This window comes from Pocillopora damicornis, chromosome 6 (genome assembly GCF_964200805.1).
Source record: "Pocillopora damicornis chromosome 6, jaPocDami1.2, whole genome shotgun sequence".
NCBI classification, from domain to species: Eukaryota; Metazoa; Cnidaria; class Anthozoa; order Scleractinia; family Pocilloporidae; genus Pocillopora; species Pocillopora damicornis.
In genome coordinates this window covers 15812495-15838877 of record NC_142675.1, presented here as the reverse complement: position 1 = coordinate 15838877, position 26383 = coordinate 15812495, and the positions used below count along the sequence as shown (strand labels likewise).

At 36.4% G+C, this 26383-nt stretch overlaps 3 protein-coding genes and 1 pseudogene across 5 annotated transcripts; 3 read left to right on the top strand and 1 right to left on the bottom strand.

Annotated features, from left to right (window-relative positions):
* Window positions 1–714: 714 nt before the first annotated feature.
* LOC113670195 (zinc finger protein 511) lies at window positions 715–6556 on the top strand. Of its 2 annotated transcripts, XM_027186292.2 has the most exons (10): window positions 719–924; window positions 1350–1423; window positions 2736–2792; window positions 3120–3261; window positions 3632–3688; window positions 3833–3912; window positions 4674–4719; window positions 5083–5120; window positions 5859–5982; window positions 6403–6556. In XM_027186292.2, the coding sequence occupies exons 1-10, from the start codon at window positions 838–840 to the stop codon at window positions 6424–6426; spliced, it is 729 nt and encodes a 242-aa protein (XP_027042093.2). In that variant the 5' UTR covers window positions 719–837; the 3' UTR covers window positions 6427–6556. The 2 variants fall into 2 exon arrangements, with proteins under 2 accessions (XP_089065443.1, XP_027042093.2); XM_089209317.1 differs by lacking the exon at window positions 4674–4719 and having other exon boundaries at window positions 715–924.
* A 989-nt stretch (window positions 6557–7545) lies between these two features.
* LOC113670198 (phosphatidylglycerophosphatase and protein-tyrosine phosphatase 1) lies at window positions 7546–14792 on the bottom strand. 2 transcript variants are annotated; one of them, XM_027186296.2, is made up of 4 exons: window positions 14435–14792; window positions 11145–11225; window positions 9913–10104; window positions 7546–8297 (listed from the first exon to the last, which is right to left on the bottom strand). In XM_027186296.2, exons 1-4 carry the CDS (start codon window positions 14582–14584, stop codon window positions 8157–8159), a joined length of 564 nt encoding a protein of 187 aa, XP_027042097.2. In that variant the 5' UTR covers window positions 14585–14792; the 3' UTR covers window positions 7546–8156. The 2 variants fall into 2 exon arrangements, with proteins under 2 accessions (XP_027042097.2, XP_089065444.1); XM_089209318.1 differs by lacking the exon at window positions 14435–14792 and adding an exon at window positions 14038–14164.
* LOC149044195 (uncharacterized) lies at window positions 11578–12807 on the top strand (annotated as a pseudogene).
* A 15-nt stretch (window positions 14793–14807) lies between the features above and the next one.
* LOC113670197 (tubulin-specific chaperone cofactor E-like protein) lies at window positions 14808–19874 on the top strand. The gene is made up of 5 exons (XM_027186293.2): window positions 14808–14951; window positions 15139–15291; window positions 16747–16901; window positions 17260–17459; window positions 18183–19874. Exons 2-5 carry the CDS (start codon window positions 15162–15164, stop codon window positions 18985–18987), a joined length of 1290 nt encoding a protein of 429 aa, XP_027042094.2. The 5' UTR covers window positions 14808–14951; window positions 15139–15161; the 3' UTR covers window positions 18988–19874.
* Window positions 19875–26383: the final 6509 nt, after the last annotated feature.

The window sequence follows — 26383 nt, the reverse complement described above, 5'->3', positions numbered from 1 at the left end:
AGTCATTGCCTTTAGGGTGCTTCTACAGTAATTCCATACACCATATTCAAGAGTTTTGTGTTGAAGCAGGTGTGGGTCTGTTGATTTCACCAATGGCGAACTTCAAAGCCGGTCACTAAGAGCCATTGGTCAAAAACATCGCATTCGCCATCATCATTGGTGTTTTGAAGTGCAGTCAGTGCTCCAAGTGTGATGTCGCGAGGCTGATTATATCGGACGACTATTTAAAGGTATTTATGGGTATACAAGCATTTTAAGACCTTCACTCGAAACATCAGCTTTAGAAACTCTTTACGCTGGCTAATCTTCAATGCATTAGATAAACCAAGTTCTTGTAACACCCTCACCGATTCTAGACTAAGGTAACAACTTTTATTTGAGAAGTATGAATATTCTCAGCACCTTTTCACTGAAAAATGTATGAACATTACGTGGAGAAGTTCCATGGTGATCACAGGTTAAAAACTAACGATTTGTTGACCGTATTATCTAACTTGGCTAAGCTTGCGACTAGTTATTTAAAGCAATTGTTTCCGTCTCAGTCAAAACAAAGCAGAAAATTTTTTCTCACAATAACTTCCTTTTTGTCTTTGCTCCTGATTTTTACGACGACGCGCTGATGCGCTTTCATTTCAACAGGCTTACTTACCCGCCGAGCTTCTTACGCGTCGTCAATTATTTAATTCGTTACAAGTCCCCTGCTCCTTCAACTATCATGATCGCAAAGGACTCGGGTTGAACTTGAGTCAAAATGGCCGCTGTCAGTCGAAGAAGAAAGACCTTGCATTGTTCATTGACGTTCTTTCCGCGCTTTTCCCGCGTTTATTTGTCGCAGTAATGGATGCAAATGTCAAAATTTCCATCCCCTCGTGGTCTTACACTCCTGTGAAGCGCATGTTTCCTCCTGATCATCCATTCTTCGAGGTAAGCTTCCAACGGTTATTACAATAATGCAGATTAATGGCAGTTAATAATAACAATAATGATTATAAATAATCTTTAAAACCACTTTATGTAGCAACTTAAATACTTGATGTACTGGTATCCTTTATAGACGAATGCATATTAATACAGAATTGTTGTTAAGTTTACACGCTTTTGCGAATTGTTTAATCGTTTTGATAAGTTTGGCGCAGCAGAAAATTTGCCCATCCTTTACTCACTCACACAGACCATCAAAAATGTTTTTCTCTCTCTATTTTGAACAGTCTAGTTGGCTATTAGAACACGACTATTTTTTTATTTAATCTCTCCTTGTTGTGGTTGCTATAAAACATTTCTCAATATGATAAATTACCGCCTTCAAGGAAACACTAAGTTACTTTGAATTACCGTCATTTTGTTCACAGGAAGGAGAATTATTTTGCAATGTTTTAAAGAAAGAGCTGGATAATAGCGAAGAAGTTGATACTCTCATGCAAAGGTAGGTCTCAAGACACATAACTGGGTTTTGTTACGGAGTTACACTACTATAGTCTGTGGTAGTGTAATAAATGGTTTATAAAGTAATACCTCAAGCTGTACCATAAAAAATGTATCTGCCTGAACCCATAACAGGCTGATGTGAGGCTGCATCTTGCACTGATCTTTCTTGCAATAAATTATTATCTCTCCTGTTCTCTTTAGCTTTTGGCTCCTCTTTTCAGGGCATCTACTTACCAGTGCTTTCAATAAGATTTGAAGAAGGTGGGTACCTTGGTAAAGCACCTGCTAGGGATTATAGCATAAAAAATATTTCTTTCTTGTAATTCCATTATTTCCATTTGGAATAAACTGGCTTCAATCAGAGTTAGATATAGATGATCATTAGATATTTGTCTCCTTTATTACATGATATTGTTTAACTTATTGTTTTATTTTTGACCAAAATCTTCTGTTTGCTGACATGCAAGCCTGCTCCCTGAGTTTCACCCAAAAAGTCCTTTAAAATGACATATGAGCCTAATGGTTACAGAAATTTAAGTCAGTATGTTCTTGGAAACTCAAATTATTTTTGTTGGAAATGTATGTTGGAATATATGATTAGACAATTACAATCATTTTTATTAAAACTTGTCTGCAAAGGTAAAAGTCAACTGAAAGAACTCTAGATGATCTCAAGGTGTTTTAGGTCTCGCTTCATAAGTTTGCTTGAAAGCTTCTAAAATATACCCAGAAATTCATGACAGAATACCCATCAGAGCTCTAGCAGGTGCATGGTCTTATTGAAAGCACTGACTTACGTAGAAAACTCTTCAGGCTCACTTGCCTGCAGTGCTGATCCAAAATGTTGGGATTATGAATAGTTGCTTTCTACTATTACAACAACTACTAGTACTACTACTACTAGATGCTGTTATGTATGATTGTACAGATATATCTCTCAGAATGTGTGCTATGATTGGTCAATCAGTTGGCCACATTTTATTGCATGGCATGCTAAATTGAAATGTTTGTTGTAATTGAAATCATTTCCCTCTATTTGGACTTAGTCTGTGCTGTTAGTTTGACACGACCTCATTTTTTGGGCTCCCACTTATGGCCTGTGCACTTTATGCTTGGACCATAAAAGCCAGTGGAAAAAACTTGGTTCATAACTCTCAGTAGAGACCTCAAACTCAGTTAGTAAGAGGTATTTATACCTAAATTTACTTTTTAGGATTTACTTAATCCACATTCAGTTAAAGTGGAGCATTTTTAGCTAATAGATCAGTAATTCATTTGCATTTACATGTAACTTTTGCTATTATTAATAGAGCTGAATTCCAATGTGACATCCCTGGTTGTGGAGAATGGTTTTCTAGTGTTCCAAGGTATTAATTAAACTACTTCTAAATATTAAGAAATTTTGAATTTTAGCAAATGAAGTGAGAAATTGATTTTGTCTGAAATTTGATCAGCTTAGAGACTGGTACAAGTTTTTTAGGCCTGAATCACAGAGTAAGGTGAAGCAAAACCAGCCAATCCAGGATTGCTTTTGTCACTCAGTTTAAAATAACTCTAATATCAGATTTTTTAAAACAACAACACAATGAAAGTTGATTATTTTATTTGTTTTCCCTGTGTTTGTACTATATTTAATGTGAGACTCAAAGATTATAGTGACATCATTGAATCTTTATCATTTTCAATCTCTGTAGCTATGAGGCACACTATAACAGCCTGCATCGTCACTGTTGTCAAAAATGTCAGCGCTCTTTTCCATCAACTCACCTGTTGGAGATTCACATTCTAGAAAACCATGACATGTTATTCAACATGATAGCCATGAGGAAAAACTTGGTAAATAGTTATTTCTATTAATGTTATTAATCAGCATGGGCATAGACTTGTTTAAGTGGGGTGGCATATGCGATGAAGACTTGAGAGAGAGACTATAGCAAATGGGTGAGATACTCCCATCTGAGATTGTGTTTGGTGAGGCCTATTTAAAATGATAAAACTGATGTGGCCTTGTCCTAGAGTGAGACAGACTTGTATGGGGTTGTGAATCAGAAAGATTGAATATGGTTTTATCAAGATACAGTTACAGTTACAGTTACATTTGCAGCCAACAATACATATTGCATTGTATCTAGGTGATGTAATTGGTTACATGTATTCAAGATCATGACCTTTGTTTTGAAACTTTTTTTTTTCTGGTACTTTGTAGTATAAGTGCCTAGTGGAGAGTTGTCCTGATAGATTTTCAAGTGATGAGGAGAGGAAGGTAGGAGCTTGTTAACAAATCATCATTTAGTATGTGCTTTCAGTGAAGTAGAATGCTTTTCTGTTTTTATTGATCAGATGATAATTAGAATTATCATCACTATCAGTATTAAAATAATGGTAATTCTTTCTTTTTACTCATAAGGATCATCTAGTATCTCTTCACAAGTATCCATCAGACTTCAGATTCAACCGTCCAAGCAGACAACAGCGAAAAAGCAAAAGGTTTGAAAATTCTTTTGATCTGCAACCAATGCTTTAATGGAAACACAGTTCCTTTTAGTAAGCATTTGATTCTAGAATTTACAAACTAGTTTCGACCTCCTTAACTTAACATGGTCACAACAAACAGCTTCACTTGTACAAGGTAGGTATGTTGTTGTCAAGAGCAAACCACATATTGTTAGGCAAATTATCCCCAAATAATCTGCCAGATCTTGGAGGATGAGCTCTTGTGTAGGATGTTGCCTAATACTCATTGAACTTTCAACAAGGAATTATCATCTCAGGTTTATTTGATTATTTGATAATTTTACATGTATGTTTCTTTCTAAGCACTGAAATTTTCCCCTCAAATAATCTTACCATCATCAATTTTCCTTTTTTCTTTTTTCTCCTGTGGAGATCTTAACATTGATCCTGCTCCAAAAGTTTCTTTAGTTAGTCTTAAGAAGATAACCAGTGAACTTAGTTCTCAGACCATGCTGGACATTTTTTGTTTTGCGCATCACCTTGCATTTGTAAATTAGTACAAGGCAGTCAGTAGAAAGGAAATTAAACAAATACAACCATCAGTGATCATGGAAGTAAATCTTTGATTTCCCCTCTTTTACTGAAAGATTTCACTCACAGTTCAGAAGACTGTGAGATGTGGGAGACTCTCACTTAAATGAAGGGGAGTTGGCATAAATGGTTAGTTTAGCCATGCTCTCTTATGGGTATTGTGGTGAGGTTGATGAAGGGTTCACTTTTTTGCTTATTTGCAGTATGCAAACTTCGCCCGAAGCAATGGACACATCAACCCTACCTCAGGTTAAGAAATGAGTGAAATTGAATATAATTTCAGTTAATATTATTCTGCATTACTCTTTTGCAAAATGATTAGTTTCACATAAGTTATGGGGATTTACTGAAGATGTTCAAGCAATTATATCCTTTCAAGGTTCTTAATGTATTCGTTTTGCCACTTACAGACTGAAATATTACTGATCTACATTGTACATATGTATTTTATTTGATAGCATCATAATAAAAAATGAACTTATAATAGTTATCCATACTTGTCAAGTATGTTGTAATTCTAATGATAGCCAATCAGTTTCTATTAGAATGTTAACTTTAACTTCTTTTGTGGTCTAGTACTTGTCAATTTAGAAACTGCACTCTCTTTTGTAGGAACCTGCACCCTCAGTCAACACAGCACCAAAACAAAGGTTAATGAACATTTTATGATTACCTTTAAATAAGAGAATAAATTTGAAAAGGGTCAAAAGCTGTTTAGTGGTAATTATTATTTTTTTCAACAGTACAGTTCCAGCATCTGTACATGCATTTAAGACCTTTTGATGTGATGTTATCACAAATTTTAGTTTTGATGTGAATAAGATTTAGGTACAGGTCATGTACCTTTATTAATTGTTAGATTTAGCTTAGCCTGTGTTGTTGATCTGCCTTATACTGGTGTCAATTATGTAACCAACTTCTTGGAAAACAATGAATTCAAAAGATTATGTCATGAGTTGTAATTGAAAAGATAAGCATTTAATTTCTCCCAACCATATCCATAGATTGTCTAGCAAACAGGTAATGAGAATACATCTACTCAAACTTAGTAGAAGTTATCTTGATCTAACACCAACCAATTTACAAGGAAAAGTGTAGGAGCTAGAGGGGAGAATTTAAAATCAGTTCTTGGGACTTTAAAGGTTAACCAGTATTGCTAGATTTAAAATTGTCACATACACTGTAACCTGCACCTCCCCACTACCTGCAGCAACAGTTGTTTACTGTCAAATTAAAAGATTACTTACAGGTAATAGGTCAGAAATTTCGGTTAGTGTGATCTTGAGCCACAGGGTTTGCAGGTTATTGAAAGAAGTTACTGTATGTACACATGTTGTAATTTAGTGTGTAACATAGATTGAGCATGGTTGTTCTTGTTTTCACCCCAGGCTACCAAAGACAATATGCTTTGGCAGAGGGTCCAGCAGGGCTTTCCAAAAAAGTATCCCAAAAAATAGCAAGAAAAAGTCCAAAAACTTGGATGATATACAAGACCAAGCTGCTTCTCAAGAGGTAGTTAAAAACAGTAAAATCAATTGCAATCAAGCTTGTTGCATCTAATTTACTTTATAATTACATTCGACATTCAAACCTCATAAACACTGAGTGAACTTGTACTGCAGCATAATTGTTGTGCAGCTGCATGCGTACTCTGTCCATGATGCATTGAGTTACAAATGATTTGGTAAATCTTCACTTTTGCTAAATGCCTTCCTCACAAAGTCAGAGTAACTGATCTTTAAAAATTTCAGAAGGAAAATAACTAGTCTACTTCTTTTCTTTCTGGAAGAATTCAAAGAATTCTTTGTTCTAAATACACTAATATGACTAAATTACCACTGTAAATTGGCTTTCGTCCTAATTAATTTGTAAAGCTATTTCCCGATATTATGGTCAAACCAGGGTAATGTACAATCTTGTTGTATTTTGCAGGTTACAATGGCTGAAGTGAGCTGACTCGTGTAAACAGTTCCTTCTGAATTAAGATAGCATGTTTATGATAACTTCTCTTTGAAGTCAAATTTATGTTTAAATGTACAGTTTTTGTCAGAAATTTATAATAAAATATTACCATTAATAAATTTAATCTTATGGAAGGTGGTTGAGAACAAGCCCTGAAGGAATATGTATATAAAAGGTGTGGCATTCTGCAAAAAAAGTGAAATGTAGAGGATCATTAGAAATGCTATTTTCAACATTCTTCACGAGACAATGCTTAGAAACATAGTTCTGATAACATACAAAATGACAGGTGTTTCAAGTGTCTTTACCAATAAACAGGAAGATGTCTTCCCTCAGTGCACTAGCCTGCAGCTTTACACCACACCCTCCCCCTCCCCCTCCCCCCCTCCATGTGTCTTGGAAATAATTGCAAACTGGGAAAATGTTAAAAATATATTAACTTGATATCAAGAAGTACTTTTAACGCTCATACTGAACCTATATTTAAGCAGTTGAAAGTTCTTAATCTATACAATATATATTGATTTCAAATAGGAAAGATCATGTTTTTGTTAAAGATAAGCCATCTTCTTGATGCTCTAATAATATAATTTTTGTTTTCAAGTCACAATCATTGTGACAATCATTACATAGCCCTTGCAGAAAAAATATCAAACAGTTTGCGTTATGTTTCCAAGGACCTAAATTTTGCAATTCTCTGAATATAGAAATCCAAAATGATGGCACTCTCTTAAAGTCTAAATTGCGAACATTACTTAAGTCAACTCCCTTCTTATTCTTCTTGATTTGTTAATTTATTTTTCTTTTTTTGCTTACTTTTCTCACCCTGCTGAAGTATATGTTTGTTTTGAGTGCCTGCTATTGTTGTTGTTGTTTAATATGTGTGTGCCCTTTCCTTTTTAACAAAAATATTTTGAACCTAAATCATGCCATAAAACTGAAAGATACTGTACCTCACTTTTGTAAAATATGAGGAGCCTGTAGCTCACATAAGCCTTGGTTTCCCAACGAGTGTCCTTGCCTCATGTTTAATCTTCAGCTACATCATATTAAAGTATATGTAACTGTTTTTTATTTCTACTGTTGTATTATAATAAGAAATGGTGAAATAAATAAATTAAAAAATTATTTATTTATTTTTGCAAAATATGAGGAGTCTGTAGCTCACATAAGCCTCTTGGTTTCCCAATGGGTTTCCTAAATCTTCAGCTATAACACATTAATGTATATGTAATTCCTTTTTCATTTTTACTAATGTATTATAATTACAAAATGGCAAAATAAAAATAAAAAATAAAATAAACAAAATTGATAAGTTTCTGACATGCTTTGTTAAATCCTGAAGCTTCGTAAATTGTTGTCAGCAAAACAAACAAGGCGGAGTTGACTACTGTCAAAAGTGATAGAGGGGGCTCTCTGGTGTGCTGTGCCCCCAAAATGAGACATGTTTCCTGACAGGATGTGCTGGGACAGGCTTCCTGTGGTGTACACCCTTGTTTAAGTCTTCCTGGATTCAATTGAACCATCCCAGAGTCGTTTACAATTAGTGTAAGAATCATTTTAAAGCTAACTACACAAGAAAGTATACACCTAAATTATAAAAGGTGTTGAGGTTAGCTTTCTTAATGATTTTGTGAAAAATCTGTTTACAGAAATAAATAATTTGACTGTCAACATTCAAAAACCGTCATTGCATGTAGATGTATATAGTGGCCGGGAATATTTTATATTGCATCACGGTGACCTTGATCTAATAGGTTCTTATAGAACAGTTCAATAGCAGCCCACTGCCGAGAGGCAATAAGTATGTGAGGTCTTTTACTCTTGACATATTGGTAAGCATCCATTGGTTGTAACCTTTTGGCCTACAATCCAGAACAAAAGAAAATAAAACTAATTAGGAGAGTAAGGGAATGTTAAAGTGTAGATTGCTAATGGTAAACTACAATGTAGTAAATTTTACTGCTCTTGTTACAAAACCTGTTCACTGCCCTGCTCTGGAATGAACTTCTCTGTAATTCAGTCTGTATTGCTGTTGGTTTTGAAAGCACTTTGGAACATTGGTTGGTTAGGGGGAACTTCAAAAAATGACCTGTGATGGTAAGGAGACATGAGGGGGAAAACTTCCCCATTTCCCACCCTTAACCCCTCATGGCATTGCCATTCAATGCATCAAACAACTACCCACTCTATATACAGGCCATTCTTCAGCACTGGCTTAATAGATTTTTTTTGACAAGAAAATTTACATTATCTGGATCTTGCTCTCAAATAGAAAAAAACTGCAGGTGTGTGACTGATAGGTTTACAATTTTTATAAAAAAAATTGAAGGGAAAGGATGTCTACAGGTGCTGGAGACCACGACATATCTGTTTACCAAGATAAGAAAAGAATAGATGTAACAATGAACCAAGAAGAAAAGATTGATGGCAGAGAATGGAGAATATTGGAAAGATGATTTCATATGACAAACTTAAAAAATTTTGGCAAAAAATGTCCAAGATCAGTGCATTAACTCAGTAAGGGTTTTGATTAAAGCCAGTTACCAGACTGTGCTCAACTGCCTCCTATTAGACCACTTTCTGTCATCTTTTAATTTCCCCTCAGAGCAGGCTCTAAAGTTGGGTTATGACCTTATGGCTCCTTTTTGAACACACCTGTAGAAAATCTCTTTCATTTTTGACTTTCAAATTACAATATTATTTCTCTCTTCCTCTCCCCCATTTGAATTTTTTTTCCATGTAAATGCATGCGATTTTGCAAAGAACTCTAACGTTGACATTGAAAACTGACATGGACACTTTTTGTGTACTTTTGTTGTTTGTTGGTCAGTTATTTTTTTAACTTTTGTTTGTGCAAATTTGTTACCCCTTTCTTTGGAATTTTAAGAAGTTTTGGAGTTTTTATTTTAGCCAAATGTGGTGACTCATTTCACAAGTTTAATAAATATTTTTGGATCAACATCAGTATCTGGGCAACTGCTCACCTACCCCTCCCCTTACCCAACAACAGTCTATTGATAACTAGTTAGAGTTAATGTTGGGTTAGGGGAGGGGTAGGTGGGCAGTTGCCCAGATACTGATATTGATCCATATTTTCTATGAAGTTTGAACTCTAGTCTCCTTTTTTCATAGATAGATTTTTTAACAACAGCCACCTACCACACTATCAACCCTTTAACTCCTGGATCAAATTTGTAATTCTCCATACTGTTAACCACACAATTCTTAAAATGGTAGTTCAGAGAATTTAGTGTTGAATCAACTAATTATCCCAAAATTGTTATTTTTCTTTATTCTCAACCCTTACCTGGTTGATGTTGTACTGATATTGTGAGGAGAAATTCATCTTGGTCACTCATGGGAGTTAGAAGGTCAAGGAAAAAGGTTCTTGAAACTGAACTGCACAGTGAAATGGCTTCTGTGAGTATCACTAAATGCTAGCTTTATTTAATAATTAAAAGTAACTTCATACTTTACCTTCATAATGTAACATGTTGCAAGTGTGGCACTGCGTCCCCTGCCTGCCTTGCAGTGAACATACACGCTGTTTTGGTTCTGGTTCATTTCTTCAATGAATTCAACTCCTTTTCTAAGCATCTCTTGGGACGGTGCATTATTAAAATCCACTGTAGCCAAGTGTAACTGAGTCACTCCCCAACTTTCCCATTCCTGTCCCCCAAACAAAATATCGGCTAAGCATTAAGTTGTTTCCATATCTTACTATCAAATGAATAAGCCATGTGTATCACAAAAAGCAATTTATGCAATTGCAGAAAAAAGGCCTGTGAAAAAAACCTTAAAATCTGTGCTTCCCAGGTTAGTTTAGGGCACTACAACCAACCACTTGTTGGGAGTGGGTTACATTTTCAAGCAGTGTTCTTTTTTCCTGTGGAGGAATCTGATCATAATTTTTAATGAAGTAAATTTCATTTGATCACGTAACAGAAAAAGTTGGATTACCCACCAGAGGTTAGGGCTATGCATATATGCAATGCATATAGCATGGTAAGAGTTGCAGTCCAAAACACAGGATATTGGCAGTGTTCTCCCTTATTTTAAGCATGACAGGTAAAATAAATTTCAAACCGGTAAAGTAATCCTTTTACAAGTTGAATTTTCAAGAATTCCAAGCAATTCTAAATGGTAATAAGAGGTACTACAGGCAGTAAATGTTACCAGTTACTGCCTGAAAAGGAGAACATTGATTGGTCAGACAGAGTGACAGTCTAAGTCACACTATCCACAAAGAGACAATAATGTCGCATTGATCAGATTATGTCTATGGTTTCTATGTCTTTTCTTGCTAAGAGTATTTAAAACCAGTTTGATTCTTATCTCTCTCTGTTTCAGATTAAAATAGTAAATACAAGCTTAAGAAAAATAAAAGAAAACAGGGATTTAGAAACGTACCTTTTGTAAACCAAAGACAAAAGGTTTACCCTCATCAACCACCTTAGGCAGTGACTTATCACTCAATGAGGAATTGATAATTGGCTGTCAATTATTGACTTTGTTACTTTCTTTGTTAACAAAAAACCTGTTATAAGGTTTCTTGATGGTGTAACATTTTGTTGTTTGTTTGTTTTTTGTTCCTTTATCCCTTACTGTCATATGTTACTTCCCACTGAGGTCTCTTCTAGACTACATGGATCATTAATTTTAGGGAGCATAATAATCAACACACTTGCACCTATTGTTATTGTTTGTACCTCTTTGCTGTTGGAAAAGTAACGTAATTCATAGTCTTCATTCATGGTTACTACTCCTCTGACATTTTCATTTTCCACCAACTGCAAATGATAAAACATTAATTGAAAAGTTGTAATCATTTATTTCATTGTGAAACAAAATTGATTCTTTAGCATACAAAATTTTTTGTTATTTTATAACAAAATAATTGGTAATTGTGAAGAAGAGCTCCCCAAAAAACCTGTCGGCTGACTGTCGGTCGACTGTCGGCCGACAGTCGGCCGACAGTCTACCGACAGGTTAAGAAAAAAGAAAAATTGTGTTAAAAACGAACAGTTAACGTGACATAACAATCCGTAATGGTGATGTATGACTCGACAGACTTCACCTACTTACCGATCGACGGCAAAGTTGGTAGTATGTAAAGAAACGTTTCTTCCAAAATGTTATCAGATGCGTATAGGATATATCACTTGCGTAATTTACAACACACCAGACAATCTAAGAATTGCATGGGAAGATAATTTAATCGAAAACTCGGCCAAAAACTCTGAAAACATAAGTTACGTATCAATACAAACACTTTCGTTCAAATCGCCCAACAATGCAACACGGCTTCTTATGGTATGTTAAGTATGTATGTATGTATGTATTTGTTGCTAGCATCGTAATCTATCTTGCAGGTTTGGGATGAATTGCTATTTCCAATTTCAAGTTTAATAAATGATACAACTGTGAATCTTTTTACTCGTTATGTTAAGTAATAAAATACTATACGTAACAATTCGATAATTAGACTTGGATGCGTGATGCGATAATTGATTTAGGCGCGTGCCGCTAATCTAATGTTGAACAATACACATGTTGGTTCTGTCGGTTCAAGACTTTTTTTTATTTGGTGGTTCCTAAAGGAGCCGTTTGTTTGTAAAACTAAGTAAACTTAGTTTGGTGGGCAGAACTCTGCGATGGCTTCAAGCAAGTTGTCAAACGGATCACCAGGGTAGCATTTCATACGAGTCACTGCAAAAGGGAAAGAGGCTGAAGAGCTAGTCAACCTTGTGTGGAACAAGGACGAGGTCGTTAAAAACCTCAAGAGGCGCCTCGTAGACGCAAAGAAGGTCATCGCAGAACTCCGAGCGGAGGTACGACGCAGAGACCAACCCGCGCCACAAGAAGACCCACCCGCATCACGACAGCAACACCAGCAGAAGGCAGACATACGCGTCAGCACCCACAGCCTGGCCAACATACACGTACAATATGACCAGGTTCTCCAGACGATGAAAGAGAACAAATGCAGCATGGCCTGTGCCTTCCGTCTTGCAGGCTGTCCTCGGAGCACACTATGAGACTTTGTGGCGATAGCAGAACTGAAAAAGGTCGCCTCGAGGGAACTGGACCTCGTCCTCCGCGACCAAGAAGTTCAATCGGTGCGAGATCTGGAGGTTGCCTGTCGCAAAAGACTTCGGCGCTACATCCCGGTCATGAGCAACATGAGGAGAGAGGGGCAGCTGTTGCCAATGAAGTTCGCGGCACGATTTTACGAGTGAAATATCTTGCATATTTCACCACTCACAAAACGGCTCCTTTAGGAGCCACCAAATCTTGAAAGTCAATTGTCAACGTATTAAACATGTTGGATGTCGTTTTCAAGCGAAAACCGAGAGAAAACATTAAGGTTTGTGTTAATGTTTCACGGACAAGCTACCGACAAGCTACCGACAGGTTACCGACACATTACCAACAGTCGGCTGACAGTCGGCCGACAGGTAGCCTATATTTCAGGCAAAACCTGTCGGCCGTCTGTCGGCCGACTGTCGGCCGACAGACGGCCAACTGTCGGCCAACTGTCGGCCAACTGTCAGCCGACTGTCGGCCGACTGTCGGCCGACTGTCGGCCAACAGGTTTTTTGGGGAGCTCTTCTTCACAATTACCAAATAATTTGAATGAGTTATCAGTATATCAATCAGGATTATCATTAGGATAGCAAGAGTTTCCATCATTCACCAAAGATTTCAACTAATAATTGGATGTCTATATCTAGTTACAGAACCCAATGATTCATGCAGCAGATCCAGTGAAGAAGATAAAGATGGATCAGCCATGTACAAATAGAATCCAGCAATTCAGCCCTACTAAGAGTTGCCCTCTGATGGACTCCTAATGATCGACAAAAGAGAGGCCACCTTGAGGAAACTTGGACAAGAATCATAGAAAGGGGAAATTGAGAGACACAGGTTAGACATAGGGGCAGTTTGACTGACTGGCATCCAACAGAAGGCAATGGCATTCTCTAGCTAAGGTCTTGCATGCATATGCATGCAAAGAAGACTAACTACTATTGGTAAATTTAATCCCTTAGAGCAGTCTGGTAAAGCAAAGGCCATTACAAAACAGGGTTATCAGTTGAGGCACAGTTACACTAATCCTGTTTTTAAAAAAAGAAATCGCTAGAAACAATTGCTTTGATGAAAGGCTAATGCTCGAAATGTCAGCTTTTAAACTCTTTACAGTGGCCAATTTACATCATCAACTCAGTTGACAATACTTAATTACCCTGTTTAATACCCTCCCACTGACACAGCACCACAGTTTCTTTAGACACTAACCCCCTTTTAAAAAAATAGTTGAACACTGGCCAGGGTGTTTATATGTGCTTTTCTTAACCCTTTAACTCCCATGAGTGACCAAGACAGAATTTCTCCTTACAATGTCAATACAATATCAAGCAGATAAGTGATGAGAAAAAAGAAAATATCAATTAGGGGATTATAAGTTGATCCAATACCAAATTCTCCAAACTAACATCACAAGAACTGTACGGTAGACAGTAAGGAGAATTACTAAAGAGATCTTGGGAGTTAAAGGGTTAGTTGTGCACAGCTACATGGAGGGTGCATTCATTAAGTTACCTTTGCCGACATGAGCATGATTCCATCTGCCAAAGCTATCTTTGATGATGATGATGATCACTACACAGGATACATTTGAATTCGTATAATACCACTTAGGTACAAATATTTACACTTTTCTTTTGACCAAAGGAAATAATGAGTGTATAACAAATATTGTTAACCCAGTTTCAAGTGAGGACTCTAGCAAAAGAACATATCTCGAATTCCTATCAAATTACAACAGTTTGGTTGTTGATAAAGATGTTAAATGAGTGAGTTAGAGATGATCCCGATGAACACTTTCGAATTAAGAAGGAGGAAAGAGAGGGGAAGAGGGAATTCATAGTTGCGTAAATTAGTTTCCTAAGATACCCTTAAACAAATAATACATGTAAGAGCTCTTGAAATTACTTACTTCTTTGGTTTGACTCTTAAACGGCAAAGCACCCAAGAGGATGTGTGTGTCTATACGATCATACCATCTTTTAGTCGAACTCTCTGTTACAATTCCCCAGAGAAGAGAAGGGTAAAATGCCACTCTCGCAAATAGTGAAGAGCTCATCATCTCGGGAAAGTTCCGTAAAAACAACCCCAAATTCAACAGGTTTCCGAAGAGTAGAAGTTACTTCTCTGCACAATCATTCGGAAAGGAAATATGACAGCCACAGACAACAGGAAGTATATTATTCTGCTCCAGTGTAGCTGGAAAGTGAAAATTCCCAACAGGAACTAAAGAATCTGGGAGCGATGTTATGTAAGAAGCAAATTACGTCATTCCTCCCAGGCCCCTCACGTCCCTGATCCTTTGCGGTCGTGTAAAAATAAAAACAAAACAAAGAGTTTACCAGGTCAACCACGAAGAAAGTATTAGGGAAAACTACGGTTGATTATCCTGGAAAGATAAAGAGTCAAAGGAAGAAGTCTTAAAAAAGGTACAAGAAAGCGATATTACAAGTTTCGCTGGTAAAAATTGCGTGACTAGCTCATTTTTTTTAGGTCATTGCGTGACACGCATGAGAGACCAATTCTGTAAGATCAGCAAAACTAGTCCATTTTTTCCGTAGAATTTTTCGTGTTAATCGTTTATAGGAATATGGAGTCTTTATTTTGCGCAACTAGGTACTTCTGCCGCCTTTAATGACATGATGGAGGATTCTCAAGCTGAGAAAAGGAGGCTATCATTCAAAGACGCTTTGTTAAATAAATACAGCGAAGACCAAAGTGATGAAGAGTTGTGCTTTATACACATAACCGGCTCTCCAAAACAAAAGGGTTAGTTTGTTGGACACTAAAAATTTAATTTTAAAAGTGGTCGGAAAGATTTCCATCTGACCCCATACGATTATAAAACAAGTCGGCTACCATGAGGAGTTTCCAAAGCTGACGTATCGAGCGCTAGCTCTTCGTCAGAGTGAATTGGGTTTAGCGAAGGGGTAACGTTCGAACTTTAGTAACTCTTAACGGTGTTCATTTACATTATCAACTCGGTTGATAAAACCAAGTTTTCTTGCATCACCCCCGCTGATGCAGTACCACAGTTTCTTAGGAAACCTATCCCTTCTATTCTAAAACAAAACCTTGGTCCATATGGTAATTCATTGTTTTTCCATTGTCGTCTTTTCTCCAATACTGAATGCATAATGAAGGAATTCGTCTTGTGCGAACTCTTTCCAGATATTCATTCAGATTTTAAACTTGGCCATATTTGCATCGATGTTCTAGAACTTAGTGTCGATTGTTCCATCCAAAGAAATACATAAAACAGTGGATGATTAGGGTCACTTTATTTCATTTACCTGGAAAATGCTACCAGTTGTGCCACTTACTAGCCATATTTACATTTATAATTCAACGATCGGTAGTCAGCGAATCGTCTGTTTCGTTATCACAAGAAAGTTATGCCATAATAGGAACAATTTTCTACTAAATCTAGAGTGTCCTTTGCTTCAGAGACTAAAATTTGATTTGCTTATTTCTCATGTGATTAGCTTATGACAAATCCCATATTTCTTTTGAATCAAATAATTATTTTATGTTGTTATACACTTTGGCAACATGAAACACTAAGAATAAGTTTACCTTTTTTTTTCAATTGTTTTTCTTTTCCTTTGTGTAGTATTTGTGTTTGATTGGTTGTTGTTGATGTTGTGGCTTTTTTTTTCCATTTACATGGTCCTTAATTCAATATGAACCTGTTTCAGGTGGCACCATTTTAAGCAGTCACCCTGTCTTAAGCAGTCCCAAATTTCTTTACCCTTAGTTACTGTAATTTTCACCATTTTAAGCGGTCACCTCTGTTAGGTTGATTGTGGTCACCCTTTATTGAGTCCTAGAGGCCTTTTTGTATTAATTTCCATCAGTAATGAACAGTCACTTAAAGCAGCACTACTCAAAACTAAGAGTGATCTTTCAAGGAAAATGTAATCCATATTTATCTCCTAAAATCTATGTAAGCAGTATTTCTGAGTGAGTTTTTGTACATTTTATGGTCAATTATAGCATAAAATGGCCTTTTTATCTTATTTCTCTTGTAACCTGTTCTGTGGAACCTGCACAAAGCAGTCAACCTTTATTAAATGCCCCCATTCCCTGTGGGTGACTACTCAATACAGGTTCCACTGAATTTTTAGTATGCTGCCAGTCTGAGTGTCTTTTTAGTGATAATTAAATAGTTGTCTGTCTTACTGAATTTATCAAGATTTCCTAATTCTAACTTGTAATTTTCAGCCTCTTTTGGCCAGTCAGAACACTTTCACAAGAGAATCATAACTCTTGATGACTGTGGTATCAACTGTGCTGGTCCAGTTGGAGAGATTGCATCCATGTGTCCAAATGTAGAAGAACTTGATCTGGCCAAGAATGACCTTTCTGACTTTCATGAGGTGAGATACATGTAAATGAATTCTGTTTGTTTCAAGTAATAATCACATTTCTTTTATAGATATCAGTGAAATAGCAGACTTTCTTTTTTTTCAAAAGCAAGATATCGTCCCCACATGCAGTGAAGGTACCATATATATTATCATAATAGCTGTTTCTACTTTTACTGTAGGGTCTTTTTATATTTACTGAAATTATTAAGGCTGAATTTAACTTTTTCCCCATCCAGGGGAAATAGCATTGCTCTTGTTTAGTTTTTAGAGCAGAAACCCAAACAAGCCCTCACAGTAATGGAGCACTAGCTTCTCGTGCATAAATTACTATTGTTATAATTAATATTGTTTTTCTTTAATGTGTTAGGTTTTTCAAATAATCCGTCAACTCCAGAAACTTGAGTTTCTAAACCTGAGTGAAAACTTCTTGCCACATAAGATTGCAGATTTTACTCCATTACTAGGAGAACATCCAAAGGAGTCACTTCCTTCAGTAAAAAAATTGATCCTAAACAACACTGCTGTGCCACTGGAAACAGTGAACTCTTTGCTGAACTGTCTCAGTGGGTAGGTTTTGCTTCAGATAGACTGCTGTGCAAAAGGTCATAAAGTACAACAAACAAACCAACAAACATGCAAAAATGACAAAGAAAAGCAATAGTAAAAAGGAAAACAAGGGCAGACTACATTGTAATGCCTCCATGTTGCTAGTGTTATTTTTTGTTGCTCTGCTTGTTGTGCAGTGGGCTTATTTCTGAACAACCACAAGTTAAAATGCATGGACCAACACATGTAGCTTTACTCAACTGGAAACCCAACTCTTTCCTTGCACCTGTTATCCACTAACAGTTTTACACTGAAACTAACATTCTTGTGCAGAAAACCTTTTTTTTTTTTTTCTAATTACTTGAAAGAACAGTTGATATTAACCACTCCATTGGCCTAGACCAAAGGAAGAGTTGATAGGAAAGGGTTGGGTGGATATGCAGGTACCAAAAGGTGTGTACTAGGGTAAATTGCATAAAAAAAAATTAAAAGAAAATTGTAAAACAACCTTTGGAGCTATTGCTGAAGAATAGAAAACAAGTGTGCAATACATTTCAATTTCAAAATTGGATGAAAATATCTCATGCAGATTAAGAATTTATAACCCTTCTCTATAACTCTTCCCAATGGCCTGACCCTGGTAGCCTTCAGAGCTTACAATAATTCTAACTGTCATTCATTGACATGAGATACATTCACATCAAAATTCTGTTGTTCCTTACCTCATTTCCATGTTAATGTTAGGGTGCAGGACCTATACCTCAGCCTGAATGGCTACGAGCGTATTCCAGATTGCCCAGAACAATATCCAAACATCAAGAGCTTGTCAATCAACAAACATGCCATCACACAATGGGAAGAGATTGGAAAAATTGGATTCGTTTTCCCAGGACTTGTGGAATTACGAATGTCTGAGTGCCCTCTGGAAAACATTTCTACAAAAGAGGTTCCTCAACAGTTTCCAAACCTGAAGGCGTTGAACCTAAACAACACTCTGCTAGATACGTGGGAAGCCATTGATGCGCTTAAATCCTTCCCCATATTAACAGATGTCAGTGTGATGGGAATTCCACTGCTGTATCAGTACACTGACCAACACAAACGACAGCTTCTTATTGCAAGGCTCCCCAACATACAGAAACTAAACAAAACTAAGATATCTGCAGAGGAAAGAGAAGATGCTGAAAGATTTTTCATTCGACATCACATGGATGACGAAAGTCCACCTTTAAGGTATCTTGAATTGGTTGGAACTCATGGAATGTTGGACCGACTGGCAGAGGTCAACTTGAAAGCCAAAAAAACTGCTACAATATCTCTGATATTTGACGATCAACCTGTCTGCGAGCAGGAAATTAACCTTATGCAGAGCACAACGAGCCTGAAAAAGTATGTCAGTGAGATCATCGGAATACCTCCTCCAGGCTTTAAGATATTTTACAAAGACGTGGGGTTGTGTTTTGGTCTCGAAGAAATGAAATATGGACCCAAAAAGCTCTACAGGTACAAGATTAAAGACGGAGATGAGATCCATGTGTGGAGCCGTTGACACGCAAAGATAGATTCCAAAGAGACTGTATTTACGTCTTTTTTTACATTAAGACTGTTCACTAGGAACTCTTAGTGATCATATGGAGTACGGCCAGTGTATCATTACCTCAAATAGGTTTCTGGTGTGGTGGGGGGCACTTGCTGCGGAAAGGGGGCGGGGGGGGGGGGTTGGGGAAGCCAAAAAAAAAATTAAAACTCCCTCTCTTGTTTAAGCAAAGTAAGGAAGTGCTCCCTCTCCCTTCCCCTTCGGCGTGTGAAGACTGGGGCGAGAAACAGCATAACTAATTCGAGAATCTGAGTGAACCTGTCTGGACCTCAGAATAGTAGTTGCAGAGGGATTTCTGAGTGGTTCGCCTGGTTCACACGTGCGAGGCAAATGCAAATGTAAATGTAGTACAAATGCATAGAACTTTCAAACGTCGCACGCAAAAGCAAATTGCGTATCCTACCTTCTTGAGGAAGGTACGATTCACAGGCGCAATCATTTTTTTTTGTAAATGGCGTTCGATCGAGGCTTTTCGTCCCGATCGTCGTTTTGCCTTTGTTAACTATGCCTTGACTACTTTTCTTGGATAATGCAGTAGAGGCTGAAGATTTCGTGTGGATTGTAGATTTAGAAACTTTTTGGTTTTAAATGTTGGGTTTGATCTGTATCGAGAAACTTTCCTTTATTTATTCGCGATTCTTATCAGTCCTTTTGAGGCCTTTTTCAAGTTTTTCTTTCCGCGCATGTGTGAACCAGGTTGGACAGTCCACATGTATGTACTACTTTTGTATAGCACTCACTCGGCTTTTGCTAATTTTATATATATTATTATCAGCATATATCTACACTTGTAAGATACCGTACTTAATATACTTAATACACTTTAGTCGTCGTTGCAACTCTGTCTCACCACCTGTGCTAATTTTTAAACTTAGTCCTTCGTGAAAGCTTTCATGAGATGTTGACTGAAGACCCTGGACGCCATTTTTCACTTGTGATTTGGCACCGCGTAGGTAATCAACTCGTGAATCGTGGCAATAATCGCTTACCTGTGTAAATTGTAAGGAAAAATTGTCATGATCTTCATCAAAGAGGTCCTTCCAACATTGAGCTCAAGTCGATCGAAAATTGGACCATTAACTGAAAAATGCTTGTCTCTGACCTGTATCGTAAAGCTGGCTTTACTAAACTTGTTTACGATTGAGAAATATAATGAGAAATATTGTTAAAAAAAAATTTGTCAATAGCTCCCATCATTAGTTGAGGAAACGCAAAAGTCATTGTTGCAATGGGAAGGCTAGTCGTCATGGTGCCTCAAGACTCCAGCTTTACTTCAACTAGAACGCTGACCTAGAGGATTGCATTTCTTTCTGGTTTCCAATATTCATCATTTGGAAGAAAAACCAGGTGAAAATATGATTTTACCGTCCAATTATCATCATCTGTTGACAAATAGAAGGAATATAGAGAATGAAAAATATAACAGAAAATGTTGAACTATTGTGAAGTGGTATTAAGCTGTCTTGACTGAGAGGAAAATTCACCCACAGGACCCTTGCCAATGTCTGTTTAATTCAGGTACTGGGGAATTTCGCGAAGATAAAAAGGTTAATTTTTACCTCTGTGACAACGTCAGGCATCTGTTTTTTACACTGTGCATTATTAATATAAATGCCTCATTCGCGATTGTAAACAGGGAACTATATTTTTTCACATTTTTTCTTAGGAGATTAACAAACTTACCGTTGAATAATTAGAAAAAAAAAAACCCTCTTTTGATTTGATTATGTTCCTGAGATGCTCAGCACACTTGGTTTTTGACGATTGGACTGCATTCCTGCATTAAATCACTTTTAATGCAAGATGCTTGAACCGTCACAAACGTTAAGCGAAATGTTATAAACAACTCTGTTTTCCAACATGTAACCAAAAGCTTATTTCGCATTAACGCTATCAGCACGAGTGGCATTAAGTATCTTTTTTTTCTTCAAAAGAAAGAGCATCCTTTTGCCACATAAAGTAACTTTTGTCACTTTGTCACACCAACCTATTTTCCTTCCCGCTCAATTCTCATGTCAAACACCAAAGAGTATGGAATTGTACATGCGGCCATGCACTTTATTGCAAACATCTCAATATTTATCTCAATACTCAGTCAGATATGTCATTTTGACTCATGACTCAAAAAGTAAGACAATTCATTTAGAAGTGTCTCAGAATGATAAATTAATTACTACTTCTAGATTGTAGCGTCGGAATTGCTTGGAAGGAACGTCACAAGCACTCCAAGCTGTGTTAGGTAATTATACCTGCGCGAGGTTGAGTGTTCGATAAATTACGCATAGTGATTTACAGTTTTGGACCTCATCTCTTGACTTAATTATTTTGAACAAAGCTTTATCAGCTCGCCTGAAAATGTTGTCAATTTGATGTTAATGTTTGACGTCCAGTTAACGCAAACGTATTTAAATTTATCTCAATACTCAGTCAGATATGTCATTTTGACTCTTAATTAAAAAAGTAAGGCAATTCATTTTGTCTCAGAATGATAAATGAATTAGTATTGTGTCCCAAAAAAAAAAAAGAATCTAATCATGAATTAAAATGAGATGATGACACCACAAAGAGCAAAGGTGATTGTTTTGTGGTTTTCTTTTTTGTTAATTTCCCCTGAATTTCAGTGTAATTGGTCAAACAATCTCATGGGACTTAAAGTCCTGAATTTTATCTTCAGGATCTCAGAGCAATCGACTGGAAAGCTATCTGCAATAAATGCAATGACCTAAATGAATTAATCCAGAGGACCGTATATACTGTTCAGTTTATTGCTCATCACGAAACAAAGAAGCTTACGTCCAGAGGTAAGAAAAGGCAAATCACTGAACCATGGATAACTAATGGTATGAATAAACCCATAAAAACCAAACAAAATATGTACAGAACATTTTTTCACTTAAAGACCTTGTTATGAAGGCAGAATATAAAAATGTAAAATGTAAACAAATTTAACAGAGCAAAGACGTACTACAGTAAGCACTCTCAAAGGACCTTAATCTACACAAGCATAAACTAAAAGCCACATGGAATATATATCCTTATGTGTTATTTGCTGGCTGGAAGGTCCGTATGGTGAAAAACTGTGACCGAGGTCTTGAAAATGCTGCTCAAGGCCTACCAAATATATTAATAAATCACCAGCTTCAAGCTTCATTGCGTCTCCGTTCTGCAAACTTTTCCAAAATCTAAATGAAAATAAACCCACAGGATATTCCAAACAAGTTAATAAAAATTGCATCTGAACCACTATCAATAACCTTTACTTATATTGACATCCAATCTATTGCAAATTGTGTGGTGCCAAATGCTTTTAAAATATCAGGAGTTACCCCCATACATAAGAGCAGCGAGACGGCTACCGACATCGGAGACCAGTTACGGCACTTTCCTCCTTCAGTAAAGTGCTCCAACGATTAACGTATGATCAGTTAAACTCTTTTCTGGAAAACAAAATTAAATGATATCATACATAAAGACAACTTTGGCTACAGAAAATATTCTGCTTTCCAAACTATACGCCTATGGAATTAAAGGAAGTCCAATCAAATGGTTTGAAAGTTTCTTCTGTAATCGTACTCAGTATGTAAAAATAAATGATGTTGAATCTAGTATAGAAACTATTATATTTGGGCTACCCCAGGGTTCTACTCTGGAACCATTGCTATTGCTTCTTTATATTAATGACTTACCAAGTTCATGTAAGCTTTCTTTCAGAATAACTACTGAGGTAATCTGGTATTATCAACTGAATTAATATCTTAAATTGGTCACCGTAAAGAGTTTCAAAGCTCAAGTTTAGAGCGTTAGCCCTTCGACAGAGCGAATGATTAAGGGCTAACGCTCGAAACGTCAGCTTTGAAACTCTTAATGGTGACCAGTTTACGTTATCAACTCAGTTGATAATACCAAATTAACTTGTTATACTCTCCCACCGACGCAGTACCACAGTTTCTTTAGAAGCTTATCCCCTTTATTCATTTTTCTTTAGAATATTTGCGTATGATACTGACACTTTTCTTACCATTGAAAGTCATAAAGAGCTTAAATCTATTCTCAAAGTACTGCGCGATCAAAAAACTATCTGTAAATTTCAAAAAGACAAATTATATGCTGATAGCATCAACAAGGATAAAAGTACATTTGAACATCTCCAATGTTGATTGTAAAAGTTATGTTAAGTATCTGCATGGGTGTATACATTGATAAGCATTTAAAATGGGACATGTCAATAATAATTTAACAAAAATGTTGGTACAATTAATAGGCTAAGACATTATGCTGACCTCTCTTTGCTCCAAAAAATATAATACACTTTCATCTACACATATTCAAACTATGGCCTTGCCAGCTGAGGAGGTGCATGCAAAACTTAATTAAACAAAATCTGTATTAAGCGAAGCGAATGTATATAAAGCATAATTTCTCACAGCAGACAACTGTTAACCCTTACTATAATCATCTTGGAACCTTGAAGTTTGAAAATATTTACAAACTAACAATATATTGCTTTATTCCTTTCAAATTAAGAATGACCAAAGTAGAATCCTAGTGGCACTATCAAATACCCATATATTTGCAGCAGAGGTTCACTGGTTTAACACCAGATTCGCTGAGAACCAAAATTTCTTTCAGCCATCAGCATGTCTTAAGTATAGCATAGCTGTATTGAAATTTGCTTTAGCTAAAATTTGGGAAACCATTCTACCTGGGATTAAAAGTACCTCCTCTGCAGCTTTTAAAAGTAGTACAAAAGGCTATTGTTGACTACTCAAGACTAAGATACATGTGTTTGTATGCGTGTATATATACATTTACCTATTTATTTTTTTTACAATTATCCATTTGAATATCATATTTGTCAAGCTACCATTTAACTCTTTTATTAATGGTTGAAAATTGAATATACAACCGTTTTCAAAAACGTTGCAATTTAAAGCAACAAGTATATTTTCATTTCCCATCAAAAAGAAACACCTTTTAAAGGAAAAAGAAAAGCTTTATATATTTTATATAGATTTCCCAATCACAAAGTTTTTGAAAAAGGGTATATATGGAGGAAATTACACGGTGGCGAGAATATTTGAATTTCACTAAGTTATTTCGATTGGCAAGAACAATATCCTACGAGTGAGAGCAGTGAGATATTGTTCGTGCCACGCGAGCATGAAATTCATATCTTTAAGCTAACGTATAATTTTCTTCTTAATATATGGGCAATAAAGATACATGGTAGAGGCTAAAAAGCTGGCTTTGATACAAATTCTGGTTATTAATAGGAACAAAATACCTGGTGCCCAAGTTATAAAAAGTTTTAATGAAAATTCGACCACTGACTCTGACTTGAATTCGGGAGATACTTTTGTGGCTAGCCTCTTTCACTACAAACCTTTGAAATCTGTTCAGCACTGACAAATAAAACATTTGCCTTCGTTTCGTCGCAATTTTCGAGAATTCCTTGGAAACCTGTAGATTATACCACGTTTTTTTTTTGGTGTTCTCATTCTCTGGTTGTTCAGAAAATGCTTTTACATCTTCGTCGCTTGCCACCACCAATCTTGTGGCCATTTAATATTCCAAACAACAAACAAATCAAGATCATTCAGCTTAGTTTGAAAAGGCGGTTGTCCATGGTTGGACCAAAGAGGCACGTAGAGAAGAAACATCAACGTTCATGGTTGGCACCAGCGGTTGCCATCAGCGGTCAAGGTCTTGCAGTAGTAGATTATACTAGTTATTGATTTGTTTCAGAATGACAAATAGTGTCAGTCGACACATTATATTGTGGTGAAAATCAACATCGCTTCCGAATTCAGCTGATTCTGTAACTAGTTTTAGTTCTCAATGTGGAGACTAAGCATCACTACAAGATCTTGAAGTAGTCATACTAATTGATGCTGATTAGAAAACCTTGATGGTAGAATTCAGCCATTCTTGCACAATGATAACATAACAAGAATACAAAACAAAGAAACAACTGAGGTATTTCTAGCATTTTCAGCCTGCATCAAAGCTTTGTCCCATCACTATTACTGTTAGAACATAAAGTCACAAGGAATGGCATGACAGGACTGATAGCACCAAGAACCAAGGAAACATGAGAAAAATGAAGCTGAAATTCTTATATCAAGTGATAGGTTGCATACCATTTTGACAAATGCCATGAAAAACAAAAGCAGTTGGTTAGAGGGCTGCAATGAAAACTCTTTGAAGTTCAGTAACTCCAAAAATGATTTGTAAGTGAGAATTTGAATGGTTACTAAATAAGTAACTCATTTATCAACTGTTTCAAGCAAAGTAAAGAATGATTCCAATAAAAAGTGGTAACAGCACGAAGTAAGAGTATTTCAAATACCCTGTCTAAAGTTGCAAAGTATTTAAACATTTTCCTTAAGAAAATCCTGTAAAAACGTTCCTAAAAAAAGAAAAGTACAGTAAATAGAAACTTAAATGGCAGGCTAAAACAAAATAAAAGGTTTGACTGGTCAATCCTTTAAAAGCGAACCTTACTTGGTGTTTTCATTAAAAGAAATACAATGACAGAATGATTACCACAGTTACATAGAGAATAATGCATGGGCGCGCGTAGACATGGAATTTCTCTTCGAGTGTTTAACTCGATAGCTGACGAGTGAGCGAGAAGAGAAATTCGATATCTACAAGCAACCATGTATTATTTTGTTTATCATATAAACACAATAGCCCTTTACTGGGAAGAAAAGCCGACTTCATTTACTGAATGAAAATTAATGAATCGACAATCCTCGAATAACTATCGCAAAGTGTGTTGGCGCTGACTGTTAAGATGGAAAAATGCGTTGAATCATCACTACAAAAACAACAATGGTCGTAATTTTCAATTCACAAAATTCTCATTTATTGACTTTGTCCTTACCGACAAAAGAAGTCTTTGAGGTAAATGGCCAAAATCGGCCAGTGGCTAATCTTCCAGTTGTCGATTTTCATTCTTAGCCGAGAGAAATGCTAACACCAAAGCCACCAAATACGAAACTTTCGGTTTTTCTTTTAGTATATTGGTATATTGGTCTGTCAGCGATACAGATTTTTTTGTGTTTTAGCCGCCATAATTCGAGAAAGCTTTGACAAACAACTTGTATTGAGAATCGTGATGGCTTTGCCGTTCATTCATCAACCTGACCGAGTGGCGCCAAAGGTGAATGACGTGTAAGCAGCTGATTGGCTATATCAACACACGTAAAAGAAAAAAAATGATATTTTTTCACGTGTGTTTTTACGGCTTTTCTCAGGGCCGGAAGTCATTGTATAACACCGCAGTTTATGCGATAAAATGAAAAAACAACTTAAATTTGAAGGATTGATGAACAAAATGAAT

What these genes read in the sequence shown, in the direction of transcription:
- LOC113670195 (XM_027186292.2), top strand. Translation starts at nt 838, where the DNA reads ATGGATGCAAATGTCAAAATTTCCATCCCCTCGTGGTCTTACACTCCT. An exon ending in ACACATCAACCCTACCTCAG is followed by an intron (nt 4,720 to 5,082) that starts GTTAAGAAATGA and finishes TCTCTTTTGTAG; the next exon opens with GAACCTGCACCCTCAGTCAA. An exon ending in AACACAGCACCAAAACAAAG is followed by an intron (nt 5,121 to 5,858) that starts GTTAATGAACAT and finishes TTTTCACCCCAG; the next exon opens with GCTACCAAAGACAATATGCT.
- LOC113670198 (XM_027186296.2), bottom strand. Translation starts at nt 14,584, where the DNA reads ATGATGAGCTCTTCACTATTTGCGAGAGTGGCATTTTACCCTTCTCTT. An exon ending in ACTTTTCCAACAGCAAAGAG is followed by an intron (nt 10,105 to 11,144) that starts GTACAAACAATA and finishes TTTGGGGGACAG; the next exon opens with GAATGGGAAAGTTGGGGAGT. An exon ending in CAACATGTTACATTATGAAG is followed by an intron (nt 8,298 to 9,912) that starts GTAAAGTATGAA and finishes TCTGGATTGTAG; the next exon opens with GCCAAAAGGTTACAACCAAT.
- LOC113670197 (XM_027186293.2), top strand. Translation starts at nt 15,162, where the DNA reads ATGATGGAGGATTCTCAAGCTGAGAAAAGGAGGCTATCATTCAAAGAC. An exon ending in CGGCTCTCCAAAACAAAAGG is followed by an intron (nt 15,292 to 16,746) that starts GTTAGTTTGTTG and finishes TGTAATTTTCAG; the next exon opens with CCTCTTTTGGCCAGTCAGAA. An exon ending in TTGCTGAACTGTCTCAGTGG is followed by an intron (nt 17,460 to 18,182) that starts GTAGGTTTTGCT and finishes TGTTAATGTTAG; the next exon opens with GGTGCAGGACCTATACCTCA.